This window comes from Lethenteron reissneri, chromosome 17, assembly GCF_015708825.2.
Source record: "Lethenteron reissneri isolate LAM-NWPU_2019-01 chromosome 17, ASM1570882v1, whole genome shotgun sequence".
Classification (NCBI taxonomy): Eukaryota; Metazoa; Chordata; class Hyperoartia; order Petromyzontiformes; family Petromyzontidae; genus Lethenteron; species Lethenteron reissneri.
Window position 1 is genome coordinate 2,642,510 of NC_083795.1, and position 15,035 is coordinate 2,657,544.

General features: G+C 46.2%; 1 protein-coding gene across 3 annotated transcripts in view; it reads left to right on the forward strand.

Annotated features, from left to right (window-relative positions):
- KCNIP2 (potassium voltage-gated channel interacting protein 2) overlaps nt 1-15,035 on the forward strand; it is a 366,907-nt gene that overhangs the window by 91,902 nt on the left and 259,970 nt on the right. Inside the window, exon 1 of one of the 3 annotated variants that reach the window (XM_061552842.1) lies at nt 9,955-10,072. The exons of the other annotated variants lie outside the window; for them this stretch is intronic. Coding sequence (XP_061408826.1) covers nt 9,979-10,072 — 94 coding nt within the window. The 5' untranslated portion in view covers nt 9,955-9,978. Of the gene's footprint in view, nt 1-9,954; nt 10,073-15,035 lie in introns of those variants that run through there. 3 annotated transcript variants of the gene reach the window in all.

Below are 15,035 nucleotides of genomic sequence, written 5' to 3' on the forward strand. Positions count from 1 at the left end.
TTAAGAGGTGCACGCTGAAACTCGACTGTGCTGTATGTGACCTATTTGCCAATGACAATCACTTATGTGATGGGTTTATTTTTGTGCTCCCTGCACCATTCCCGTTCTGCTGCAATATGCACCGATGCCGACTTTATTGCGGACGATATTGGCATGTAAAATAAATATTGATTGTGTTGCCAACATTTATCTGGAGCAACGTACAACTCAATCCACGATGGGATCAGATCCAAGCCGGATATGAGGGTGGAGAGTGAGGATGGAATCATGGTATCAATGGCGGTGTAGAGCTGGGCGCCATCAGCATAGAAATTAAATCTGGGGGTGATTTTGCCAAGAGGGAGATTTCATTGGCAAGAGTAGGAGGCCAGGCATGGAGGCTTGAGGGACACGACAGCACAGGGGTTTCTTCTCAGGGGAAGACGGTCATTGTACGGATATGAGGAGGCAGCGGTGTGACAGGTAAGGGGCGCCACGGTGGCGAGATGTTAACTACCTCGCCTAATATGCAGGAGGTCGTGGGTTTAATCCAGACCCTGACGCCTGCTGTATATTTGGAGTTTGCATGTTCTCTCCGTGGTCGTGTGGATTTTTAAATCCTTTATATTAAGTTCACTTGCTTGCTTGCGTGCTTGCTTGCTTACGACCGTGCAAATCTTTCGGTCGTTTTTTTAACACACTTCCCGTGATCCAATCGAGCTGACATTTTCCACAGACTCGTTGTGCGTGACAATTAATTTTCGTGAAAATTTTTTTCCAAAATTTTACACTGTTTAGGGAAATTTTTTTTTTTTTATTACCAATTGCTTAATGCTGGCAGACAATCATCTGACCCATAGGTGGCAGCCATCTCAAGCCAGAGGACGAGAGGACTCTAGCCGCCACGCATATAAAGGATTTATAGTGAAAACTTTGTTTTTACGGGTTATTTTTTTCTCCGGGTCCATCGGTTTTCCCCACATTTAGAAACACGCGTTTAGAGTATTTGGCGGCTCTAAATTTCCACACGATGAGCCACTTCGTTCAGCTGTCATTTGTGGCCAGGTCGCTTCTGAAAAAAGAGCTACATAGCTCAGTGGGCTCGACAAATAGTAGTTTTAAGTAGTTAAAAAGCTCAGGCCAATATAGATGAGTAAACAGATTCCCTCTGGACGGGCTCTAACATTCTGACTCAATAGAGCAGCAGCAGCGGCGGCGCGGTGCTGGTGGCGGTGTGAGCTATCAGTTGCAGGGGCTGCAACTTGACCACGTTTGTGGATGGCGAATGGCAGGGGACACAACATGCGGTGGACAAAATGCGCGCTTGGAAAAGCCGCCGTTTCTTTGGCGACGACGCCGGAATACGGCATGTGCAGATAATTATTATTCAGCCTTTCTGTACGGGGGGCATGAATCACGAGTCAAACTTTGCCCTGCATTGGTGATGCAATTGCAGTTTTTCCCTCATAGTCGTTTAAATCGAATTATACATTTCGCGATGTCAACAACACTTCCTACCTTGAAATGTTTTTTTATATTTCATGACACAAAGCTCATTTTTTGAACCCTATATTCAGTAAAAAAAGTTTTAAAAGCATGTGCATCAGCATTAATACACCACTCTTACACAATGCACTTTAATGTATCCACTTGCAGACAATGGACCCCATTTACCTATTGGCCACTTTGTACTGCCAACTCTCAACTGTCCAAGACAATGTGTGGGCATCTTCTTGGTTCTTTCGGTAAAGTCACGTAGAAGGGAGATAATAAAATAATAAAAATTAAACATAATAAAATATTATTTTATTATGTTTTATTTTTATTTTATTAGTTTTATTTTTATTATTTTATTATCTCCCTTCTACGTGACTTTAACGAAAGAACCAAGAAGATGAATCTCTGCAGTCACGAAAGCTTTAAATCGAAATTGAATGTGTGGGCACTTTGTGAAGTGTGGGAACTTCTTCAGAGCAGCGCTGTCCACACGACGACACTTCTGTCTTATTGTTAATGGCACGTGGTAGTTGCAGGCGTTGATGATTGTTAGCATCTCTGATTTAGCACGGTTGGCTATGCACGGTGCGAAAGAAGTTCAACATACATACAATATCAACTCGTTGTTCAGATTGGACTGCAATGTTCTGCTGTGATGTATGAAACACATAATTTGTTTGATGATTAGGCAAGTGGCCAGCACACGTGTCACTAAAATGGTTTTAACAGTTGCTGGTTCAATTTCCACACCCACATAGCAATATATATTTTCTTACAATACATTTCCAGTGTGGTGTCTGTCGTATTGTTGAACTCTCCTTCAGGGTCGTTATTTGAAATTGAAATGCGTGCCATGTCATAACCAACATCTCTAATGTGAAAACCGTCGACATAATATGTTGCATTGATTATGAACAATTACAACGCAATTAATCAGGGCCTATGCTTATTTGTGGTTTCTCAAGTGTTCTCACATCTTTCTGGAAATCAAGTTAAAAGACGATACATCTCGGTTGCCTCTCAATCTGGTCAAATAGGGGACATCGTTCCATCAGCGAATCAGTAAATGAGTGGATGCATGAGAGGATCAACACGGCACAAAACCCACTCAGTCAACAAACTGCTGCCACCAATGTTTAGACACAAGGATGGCTTTACAGAACACAACACAATAAACAAAAAGCATCATCCCAGTTGAACAAACACTGCTTACATTTATCTGTGCATGCATTCGTGTGCATATGTATGTGTTTGCTTAGAAGTTGGGGAGCAGTAGTGTCGCGGTTAGTGTGTTGCGCTACAAGCCTGGCGACCCGAGATCGAATCTAGCTCACGGCCAGCGCCAATGGCGGTTATCCAAACCGGTCCTGGGCCTGCCCTAGGGCGACTCAGCCTCAAATGTGTACCTGGTGCGGTGTGTAAACATAGCCACTGGGGAGACAAAGGCGGTCGGGCGTGGTGCTGGCCACCCATCCCTTTGTGTGCCGTGCCGGCCTTCATAGGTGCTCACGAACAGCACTTGCCCCAAAAGTCTGGTAAGGCTATACGGGGGATGTTTGTTTAGAAGTTCCATATTTATATTGTATGTCAATGTCCAATAGTCTAGTGTCCTTCGGTTCGAGCAAAAACACAAAAGCATCTTCATATGAACAGCGCTTTGTATTCAAATTAATTCCTGCTCGACTCCACGCTATGGCAAGGTCGTCAGTGAAAATGGCATCGACCCACGTTTTCAGATAAATTCAAGATTTACGTGAGAGTGTGCATAGTGAAATACCGACCTAGACATTGCAGCGCCGCGTGTACAGATGCATTTCTCGGCCATGTGTTTTGTTGACACCATGATCTATGCAAACGGTCGCATGGCTGGAAATTAGTTGCCAACTTGTCCATCACCAGGAAAGGCATACACCTTTAAAAGAATCCGCCTTTCGTTACAAATTCAGCACTGCATTGCAATGCGCTTGAAAGTACTTGTGTACAACTGAGATGTGATCAATTGCGTTAGAGCTGTTCTTTTGTTTCTCATTACCAGGTGAATAATGAACTTCCTTTATGAACAACAGCAGGTAGCTCGGGTGCAAATGATTCATCTTTCCAGCCAATTCTGCAAAATGCTGCAAATCAATTTGTCGAGAAACTCTTCCTAATCGTGACAACCAACACCACCAAGGCTGCTCAAAGGAATACATGTACATTAATACGCACACGTGACCAAATGTGATATACGTGTAAAGCCTTTTTTTCAATCCACTGCTGGATGATGTCCTCAGCCATGCTGTGTGGGACCTGTGGGTTACTTGACCACAGAACCATGCGTTTAAAGTAATTCACGTGATAAGCCTCTCCGATGAGCGATCATTTGTGGCCAGGTCACTTCTGAATATTTTGTTATTTAAACATCTCAGTGGGCCTTACCTCATCAGTTTCACCGGGCTGGCGAGTGCAGCTCGATGGTGTGATCTTTCTTTTCCTGCCCTCTGCCTCCCATCAAGCAGCAAAGCCCCCGTCAGTCGCCTCTGATCGCCCACACAAGCACAACCCAGGCTCACTCTCTGGTCAGCATTCCAGTCGAATGCGATCGGGAGACTTTCCTCGTGATTTGGTCACCGGCACGTCACCGCATGAGTTGCATCGATACGGCAAATGTTGTGAACACGCACGATAAATAAAGAATGGGTGCATTATGTTTGTGACAATGGAATGAGAGCAGACGGTCACATTTGAGGTCCGCCTGATTGTCTTCAAGAAATGTTGTGCTTCATCGTAAGAGTACTATTATAAACATATATGAAGGGGTGTTGGGGGGGGGGTGATCGCGTTCCAAGTGATACACCTGTACGAATGGTAGACGGGAAGGGTGAGGCATCACGGTAGGGGTAGGAGGAGGAGGGGGGTCGGTCGAGCAATTCACTTTTTGGCTGACATGCTGTGCTGCGAGCGGCTCGTTTCCGAGGAGGCACTTTGTGCGGGCGAGAAAGGCGAACGGCAAATCCGCGCGTCGCGGTGTTTGCCGGTTGCCCATTTCGCACATTAAATGGAATGAGACCGGCGCCTTTATTGGAGCTGCTCAGGCCCTGACACAAAGTGACGGCGTGGGGCAATGCACACAGCAGGAAACTAATGTTTGAGTATTGTTTTCCCTGAAATCAATGCAGTGCAGTTTACCGCAACGGTCTAAGGCGATATCAATTCAATGAGATCTTATACGAGATCCAGTGTGGTGGCTTTTGTCCGGGTGTGTGTGTGGGGGGAGTGGTAGCGTATTAGTTAGCGCGCTGCGCTACGAACCCGGCGATCCCAGTTCAATTCCCGCTCATGGCCAACACCAGTGACGATTTTCTGAACCGGTCCTGGGCCTCCCCTAGATCAACTCGGCCTTAAATGAATATCTGGTGCGGTGTGTAAAGATCGCCACTGGGGAGACACGCTAACAGCACTTGCCCTAACAGTCTGTGAAAGCCTTCATGGGGAATCTTTATATTTGCTTTTTTTGTGTACAGTCAGTCAACTCCATAGTACCTGGGTCTGCCTTGTGATCTCTTGCCAGCAGATAGCCTTCCCCACACAGCGTTGGTGTACGGTGTTTTTTTGTGCAATATTTTTGCTGTCTTTTCTTGGATTTTCTGTTTGCACTTAGTCACATATTCACTTTCAGATGTTTTTTGTTCATGTTTTTGTTTTTTGTTTGTTGCGGTTGCACCCGATTCAAGAGCCGAATGGCTCACAGGGCTATACCTAATAAATGAACTTGAACTTGAACTTGATGTGGCCTCAACATGCACCTAGCCTGGCACAAGCGTTGTGGTGACGTCACTGCCACTTGGTTGTGGACGGCGGCTGTTGCTGTTGTTATGGTGGGAGATGGCTGTGCAATTAAGATGAGAGTGTGGGTGATGAACACGGTTTTTTACACACGTTTTTTTTCTATACTTTAAGACTGCTGAATCCTCATTTCTTTTCAGCCACACATAGAAGCACTTCTTGGCTTATGATTGTTCCATATAAGTGACCTTTCGTGTGCATGTACAGAAACCCAAAGGGATGAAAACAGACCCAGCTATACAGATATGGTCATAACTGTCCATGGATGACAAGGTCATTTGAGTTTATCTCGACCAACATGCTGTCATTCCTATTCCAGTCGACTGGTTTACGTTTGTGACCACCAGAAATATAAATGTGTGTGCAGGAATTCCTTTCGGAGATGGGATCAGAGATGTTATGTGATTATCGCAGGTGAAATTAAACGCCATTGGCAAGATGAATTGTTCCCTTTGAGCTGCTTGGTTTAATGCTCTCCTGGCGAAGTCTCTTTTCAAAGTGAGGTCTCAAGTCTTCACGGTCACCAGCTCCTGCATTTGTGTGCATCTTGACAGAAGTCGAAGTGCTAATGTATCATTGGGATTTGTGTAGTTTATCAGGTCTCAATTTGTCATATGTAACTTGGGAGGATTTGCTTGGTATACGACGTTGTTTTAAAGAACTGGAAGTTCATCAACACACACACATGTCAACACAGCAAAGATACGTAGTTATGGTCATGGGCCTCCAGGGGATTTTTATTTATATAAAACAAATTAAAAGTTTCACTTCAGTTTTGATACAGTGACAATCATTTGCCTGTGTTCAGATTAGTATAAATGTCTACAGGTATCTGATTAAGTATATTTTCGTTCAATTCCCGGTGCAATTCAATAACTAAGAAGCAGTGTGAGGTGTGAGTCTATGAGTCAAAACTTTTAGTGCCTTTTGACTGTCACACAACTGGTCTCGATCAGGCAGCAATTTACTTGGGATGTCTGTGTAAGGGTTATACAAACCCACAAGCCTTGTTGTTAATGTCTACAAACATGAATATATATACAGTAAAACCTTGGATTGCGAGCATAATTCGTTCCGGAAACGTGTTTGTAATCCAAAGCACTCGTACATCAGTTGTGATCACGTGACGCTCGGCAGACAAAGCGTACACACGTACTACTCGTATTGCAGGACCTCGCTCGTTTATCAAATTAATAAATATTTATTTATTTTCATCGTCTTGCAAAACACTCGCAGACCAAGTTACTCGCAATCCAATGTTTTACTGTATATAAATTGTAGTGAATGTGACCCACAAAAACTATATTAGCATTACAGTAATCCCTCGCCACTTCGCGGTTCAAGTTTCGCGGCCTCAGTGCATCGCGGATTTTTCGAACTGATTTAAAGGCCTCATTATACCCGTGCAGTAACACCATCATCATCATCATTCATCATCACATTCATCGAACTGCACAGGTCTGTCATCGTCGTCATTCTCATCGTCATTGTCATCGTCGTCATTACTGGAGTCAAGTCTCAAGATACTACTGTCATTGGTGAGTGTAGAACACCATAATACGTATCGTATGAGAGAGAGAGAGAGTGAATGTATAATATTAAGGTTTTATAATTAAATAAATTTAAGTAAAATATATATATAAAGTATAAATATACATATTTTAAACATTCTGGTACCCACACACACATGTACGGAAATTCCTAGGGGGCCAATCCTACTTCGCGGATTTTTACCTGTCGCGAGGGGTTCCGGTCCCCATTAACCGCGATAAACGAGGGATCACTGTATACTCTTTGGTTTTTTCAGTAAAGTCACGTAGATAGAAAATGAATAGATCACGACGTTTCGATCGCAACGTCCATCAGCAGTTCTCCTGCTGTGTCTGTTTCACCTGATGACGGTCGCTTGAGTTGCGATCGAAACGTCGTGATTTATTATCTTTCTACCTACGTGACTTTACCGAAAGAACCAAAGAGTATGGATTCATGCAGTCACGAAAGCTTTAAATCAAGATTTTATGAACATTACCATAAAACTGCAAGTGACAGTAACAATAATATTTTATTTCAGGAACCATTTCGACTCATTGCATATAAATCTGTACAACGTATGGATAAAAAAATACACGATGCACGCACCGCATTCCGCATGGCGTGCGCGTCAGATGTGCGCAGCAGCCCACGGACTTCACCACCGGCAATTGCACGGCTCACTACACCGATACGGGAATTTAGTTTTTTTTTGGGGCCAGGACAGATTTATCGGCCGCCCGCCCGCACTTTTTTGCGCGGCGCGGTGTTGTCGCGCGATACTGCTGGGCGAACGTCCTTCGTTGGCGGCGCGACGTCCCCCGTTAACGAGCGAGCGGTGCGCGGAATCGCACCGAGCAAGGGCAGCCGGGGGGCCGCTTGGCAGCGGCGGCGGTGGGCAGCCGGTCGGTCGTCCTCCGCGAAGCAGCTCGCTCTGCTGGGAGTTCATTTGGCGTGTTCCAGTTAATCACGAGAGGAGTGTCGGGAAGCAGCCTCCGGTGACTTAATTGGCGTTTTGGCCCGTGTCCGCTTAATTATAGATGCGTGGTGCAAGGCCCGTCCGAAGGTCCATTTCTTTGCCGAGTTATGGTCTGTGTTAAAGCTCATATTCATTCACACTCCAAATCAGAATCGCTTAAGTAACACTGTCCTTTACATTATTAATTTACAGCCTACCTTTATCACAGTGGTGCAGCATAAATTTACCTGCTATCTCAAGCCTACTATGAAGCCAAAAGCCACTTCCTCCCCGAACCTGATTCACTCACCTCTGTCCCTCTCTGCTTAGATCCCACTGCTTAATATGACCACTTCACTCTTGTCCTCAACACTGTGCTCAGACCTTCTTCGCAAGTAGACAAGTGACAGAGCTATCGAGCGGGCAGGAGGTGCAGTTGCACCGGCTTGGAGGGGTCCTGGCACCGTACTACTAAAAGGATGGTAAATTGGACAGAGGGCCCCGTTTAATGCCTTACACCAGGGCCCGTGCCAACGACCAGGGCACGTGCCAGCCACCAGGGCACGTGCCAGCCAGCAGGGCCCGTGCCAATCACCAGGACACGTGCCAGCCAGCAGGGCACGTGCCAATCACCAGGGCACGTGCCAATCACCAGGGCACGTGCCAATCACCAGGGCACGTGCCAGCCACCAGGGCACGTGCCAGCCAGCAGGGCACGTGCCAGCCAGCAGGGCACGTGCCAAAAAATCGTACGTTACCGAAAACAGGACCCTGCGGGGTGGGCTGGTAGGAATAATACTTAGTACCGGTACAGAGATATCGACCGGGTATAGAGGAGTTAAAGAAAAAATTACTGTATTCTAGTGTAACGTTAATTAAAAGTGTTTGTTTTGACAAGACACGCTGTGAGATTTAAAGACTCGTAGTCTTTCATTTCCAACACCACCCTCAACACCACTCCTCCCACGGACGGACGGACGGACACATTCATCTATTGGTGGTCTGGTCCACTTCGTTCCTACCAGTATAAACAGCGGCTCTCACTTCTGTTGGACTCACCGCACACAACTGCGTTCACATGGGAAGGTCCTGTGGATGTTAGGAATCCACACATCTCCTTCATTCGTCCCCATCATCCACGCCAGTGTAATGTGCGAGAATAAACAATGAGTTCTCGCCTGTGCCACCTTCTACGTGCAGAGCTAATGATTCCCACGTTCGAGTCCGTGCAAGAGTCCGATTGCATCGTTTGGGCCGATGTCCATCATTGCCGTGTATACCCACGGATGACGCGCTCGTTTTTAAGTCAATCGCTGCTCAGAAGCGACGGTAAATGAAGCAATCTTGCTCAGAAGAAACTAAGGACGACGGGGCGAGTCATTGAGCCAAGCGAGAGCTGCGTCAAAGTGCAGCGCTTTGCTGTTGCCTGGAAAAGGCTGCAACAAGGGGGGGGGGGGGGGTGGGTTATTGGGTTATTGCAGACACCCAGGGCAGCCCAGCCCCCACCATTCACCTACAGCGGCTGCACGGAGCCATTCACCGCCCTGCGATCAGACCCCCCCCCTCCTCCTCCTGGTTTACCGGGCTGCAGAGAAGCAATGGGTGACACCGTCGCCTCTCGCCCGGCTCTCCATGGAGCCCAGCACGTGTGACGTGGAGCACCACATTGTGCTGTGAGGAGCGGTGGGAGGAACAGAGATAGCAGCAGGAGGTGTGGTGGTAGTAGGGGGAGAGAGAGGAGAGAGAGAGAGAGCGAGAGAGAGAGGGGGGTCGGGTGAATGAAAGCGAGAGAGCAAGGGGCTGAGATAGCGGGCACAAGCAGTCAAAGAAATTGCACGTCAAGTGGAGGAGGAGGAGGGAACATATCCCCCAGCGTGGCAAGGAGGAGCGGCAATCCCGGGCGATCTCACTTGAAATCGTTCAAACTAAAATCCGCGAGCGTAAATTTACAACTGCGCGCGGATCCGGGCGACAAGCGTGAGCGCAAGACGGAGCGATCGATGGAGGGGTGGGTGGGGAAATAAAGAACATTTCACACCTTAAAGCAGCAGCAGCAGCAGCTGGAGGAGGAACAGCAGCGACATCAGCGTCTCCTCCACCCCCACCAAGTATCCGACGCTGCTTGTCCACAGAGGAGGGTGGGTAGGGGGGGGGCACAGCCGAGCCGAGTCGTGGTAGTGCCCGGAGCCATGAGCGCGTGTCGGAGGGGCGGCTGCTGCTCGCGTCTGGCCAGGAGCGTGATGCGCGCCTTTGTGGGACTCGTCACCGGCACGCTCAACCAAGGTGACGATAACCACCAAGCAAACCAGCCGCCGCGTTGCATCGCGTCCCCTTGCGTGGCACGCGCGCGTCCCTCTAACCCAGGGAGCTTGCGGGTTGTGTCTTGCCGCACGCCGGCTTTAACACGAGGTTTGAAAGTTGCGAGTTCAAATCCCAGCGTGGGTGTGACTTCACCTATCATCTCTCGCTCTCTCCCTTCCCCCCCCTCTCTCTCTCGGGTCAATAACACAAGTACTGTTTTTGAGGAAAGTTAATTTTGGTTGACCTATGGATTAATTTATAGCTCGCCATAGGAATGTGGAATTTTCTCTTCTGGTTGAGGGCTGACTTCTGAGTTTGGGATGGAGACGCTTAACTTTTGTGACCTCAATATAGTTTTTTGTTTCATGAAAAACATTCATTATTACCTTCCTTTATAGTATTTTAAGTGTTCTTCGTTTGTTTATCTGTTATGTACTGCAACATGTTCCTGTTTTATATCTCGAAATGTCCAGTTTACGGAGAGTATCGTATTTCAAAGTTGTCCTGTTTTGTGTGGGCTTGACTTTGATGTTCAGCTTTGCAACGGGACCATCAGCGTTTAACTCTACTTGCAATGCACCGTTTAGTACCTCCAGACATCCTGTATACATTTAGATCAACAAACCACGTGTTCGTCCCCACGAGACCACTTAAAATGACGACGCCGTGATTTTATCTTCCAGTTGCCATGAGGGTGTTGTAATATTATCCGTGTGCATGTTGTTAGCCATTACGTTCTAGGTGCAAAGTTTAAACTGTTTGTTCTTCACTAATTTTCAGAGGGGGGTGGTGGGGCACTTTCACTGATAAAACATTATCATTGTGAGGGCCGCCACACGGCCTGCAAGAGGCGTTGTCACGTGTTGTGTTGTGTCCGGGGCCGCACTAAAGGCCACTAGGGGCCGCACTAAAGGCCACTAGGGGCCGCACTAAAGGCCACTAGGGGCCGAACTAAAGGCCACTAGGGGCCGCACTAAAGGCCACTAGGGGCCGCACTAAAGGCCACTAGGGGCCGCACTAAAGGCCACTAGGGGCCGCACTAAAGGCCAGTAGGGGCCGCACTAAAGGCCACTAGGGGCCGCACTAAAGGCCACTAGGGGCCGCACTAAAGGCCAGTAGGGGCCGCACTAAAGGCCAGTAGGGGCCGCACTAAAGGTCAGTAGGGGCCGCACTAAAGGCCACTAGGGGCCGCACTAAAGGCCACTAGGGGCCGCACTAAAGGCCACTAGGGGCCGCACTAAAGGCCACTAGGGGCCGCCGGAGGTCCCGAGGGTCTTGCAATGAAGAGCACCGCTCGAGAGAGTTGAGACTGACTCTTTGCTGACGATACCTGTATCGTAGAGAATGGTCAACTGTTTTTTTTTTACAATTAATTGTTAAATGTTCTCAGGCTCACACTTTTTTAATTGCAAATCGCAAGTGTAGGAACATTGAAACTAATTAAACATTAGTTTGAAACTTCTTTTCAACCTGATTTTAAGCGGGTAAATTGCACATTGATTATTGTGTTCGCCTTAAACAATGATGTAAGGATGTCCAACAAATGAGCTTATTATCAAAAGCTGTCAAAGACCTCAGACATTTGTTTTTGTACGGTCAAATAACAACACCTCACACTGCAGAGGCATTGATTGCTTTTAAGATCCACCGTCAATGTCTTTCCTGGCATTGCACTTACGTTTGCTCATGTGCAAATAAACAGCATTTGGAAATTCACTTGAATGTGTTTTGCAGGTTGAACAAAATTTAGTTATTTATTATGCACCTATAATGTTTCATCTTTCATGTGACCAGCTTGCCTTGCCCAGCTTATTGGTTATCTGAAATCCCAAAGCGTACCGTGTATGAAATTGCTTTCTCTGTCTGAAGCCTCTGTTATTAATCAGACATTCAGTGTGGCTCAGGGCACGGTATGGTGTCATTAATTCGTTTAACATCATACTGTCGTGAATAACTAGGGGAGACACGCAAAAGCATCTGTTATATGTTGTTTTATTTATTACCGAACAATATCGAGTAAACTTCAAATACATACATACACAAGTATTGACCACTGCTCAACATTTTTTTTCCTGTTGTAACCCTTACATAATTTAGAAACCTTCCATAAATGCAAGCTACAATTTGATCATTAGTGCTAGTCATACCAATACGTTAGGGCAGACTAGAACTGAGTTCATCATCTTTAAAATGTAAATAGCTAATAATAAAACAATATGCACATGTACCGTAGATATACAAACTGTGCAATGGACATCTATCTGCCCATGGATCGTGATAATGATACCGTAAGTTACACTTTTTTCGCACCGTACATAACCAACCGTGCTAATCGGAGGTGCATGGTGAGCTGTTGTGGTGTAGTGGTGAGCATACCGGACTTGCAATCCAGAAGTCACCCGTTTGATTGCATCTTCCGACACGGCAGTTGAAACAATTTGGCGAGTTTATTCAATGTCGGCAGTGTCAATGACTACACCGCACCTGATGCACGACCTTGCCATTCGGAAATTGACCACCACCAGGTACAATTGTGTTTTGTTGTGTGTTTTTTTGTTGTTGTTTTATCGCTGCTCTCATCCGTGTTTCAAATGCACAAACCAACAGGTGCCCATCCAAAACTGTGCATTTGTTGCCCAATGGGTGTTTACCGGTGGAAATAAATCATAATTGTTGAGTTTTACACGTAAGCTTTTTGCGACCAATATTATTCATAATAAAGGTTTTATTTTATTTTGGGTTAGATCGCGTAAATATAACTGTGTCGTGAAGCCGCCACCATCCGACACAGCCAATTAGTAAGGTTTGTTACGCAAACAGACCAATTAGTAATTAATTGGCATGTTTTGTTTACGTGACCGACCTTACTAATTGGCTGTGTCGGATGGTGGCGGGTTAATGACACATTTATACTTATGCAAGGAGAGGGGGGGGGGAGCTCATCAGAATGTGGTAGCCAATGAATGGAACGTATCGGGAGGGAGGGGGGCGGGGCTCAAAGACGGCCCCGCCCTCCTCCCTCCCGATACGTTCCATTCATTGGCTACCACATTCTGATGAACTCCCCCCCCCCCTCTCCTCCCCCTCAACTTGCTTTTAAGGGATTACATCTTGAATCATTGCCTCACTTGATGCAGCTAATCCGGCTGTGACGGTCCCACCTGATGACGGAGACTTGTGTTGCCTCCGAAACGTCGTGATTTTTGTTTTATTTTATTTTTATTAATTTTGATGTTTTACCTACGTGACTTTACCGAAAAAACCTAAGAATATGAATCCTTGCAGTCACGAAAGCTTCAAATCTAGAATTATGCAATCTAACCCAAAATAAAAACCTTTATTACGAAAAAATGTTGAGTCGATCGGCAGATCGCGTGTGGTGGAGCAAACTGTGGGTATGTCCACCTCTGCTAACATGTCTGATAAATGTGAAAGATTAGACCAAAATACCCGATAGAGTTGGCTCTTTTGGAGGTCCTCTTTGCCAGCAGTGGCAATTGCAGGGCCGCACCTTTACCGTACAGACACAGCCACACCTCGATTTGCGTCGGGGATGCGTTCCAGAAAGGTGCGATGACGAATATCGAAACAACGTCAATTGAAGCGATTTGCAGGGTAGGTCGGTGGGTGGTGGTGGTGGAGATGAAGGCTGAGTGGCGACGGATAACGAGAAAGAACGGACGATGATGCTGTCAGCGAACTTATGTGCGGGTTGAAGGCGATGCAAGTCAGCTAGCAGTGTTCATAATAATAATAATGCGACGACGTATCTGCGAAACGACTTAAAAAGGGGGGGGGACGTAAATCTCAGCATGACTGTACCATGTTTTGCTTCACGTACATTGTTTGAAGATGAATAGCTGAGGAATATCCGTGCGCATCTTGGCTTGTCGTTCGAAAGAGAGCAGAGACAGCAGTATCTGCCTGCAGGATGTTGTCATGGGAAATTGAAACTCCCACTGCACCCCCCCCCCGTGTTGCTGTTGATCTTGACCTCCATTAGACAAGTGGGACGCTGTTGTTTGAACTCTGCATTCATTAGGCCTTTTCAGAAGGGCTGCTTTTGTCGCAAAGGAATTTCATTAATGCCACCTGAATGTGATGTTTCAAGGCGCACGCGAGTTGTTATATTTGGGGCTCATTATTCCTACCATGTGTTTATTTATTTAGTCACTCTATTCCAACATTTTGTGTCGTGTTCGTTTTATTTTACATGGACTCTGCAGAGAATTCAATTTTGCGAGTTAAGTTCACATTATTTTTAAGTGGTACAACATTTTTTTTTGTCGAACAACCTATTTTTCAGCATACCAAAATTAATTCTTAAAAAAATACTTGTGAGAACAATGTTTCAAACTTCTTTTCTCAATGCAGGGAGCTGTAATTATAAAGAAGTGATGATCCATTGCCAAAAAACAGTCACGTAGGGAATTGATGCGTATGATAAAACATTCCCATATGCCATGAATGATGAATTGAATAAAGAAGATAGCAGCAGAAACTCATGCCCGCAGATCCCAGATGTGTTGCATGAATAATTATACTGACAGCGCACTTTGTGACTTGAAAGCGTGGTGCTGCAGCTGAACAATTTAGAGCTTGAACAACTATTGCATCAAAATTACATTTGGAAACAACCCTGCATGTATGCACTGTTGCACTCACTTCATCTCAAACAATTTTTGCCAAACTCAAGATCATGTGCCGTGGCTTGTGAAAGTTATAAAACAATGAGCCAATCGTAGGGTAATTGGGCAGAGTGGTGTAGAGGAGCGGATTTTCTCATAGTTCCCAGCAGTGCTCACGGCTTCTTGGAATACTTGAGTTCTCGCTCTGGAGACCGGGAGATCGCTGATCGATGCCCGGTCGTCGGGTTGGTGACGGCATTAGTCGTCATTTCTCGCCTAGCAGAGTGGGCCACGTGAAGTTTGCCATGCGGATAAAC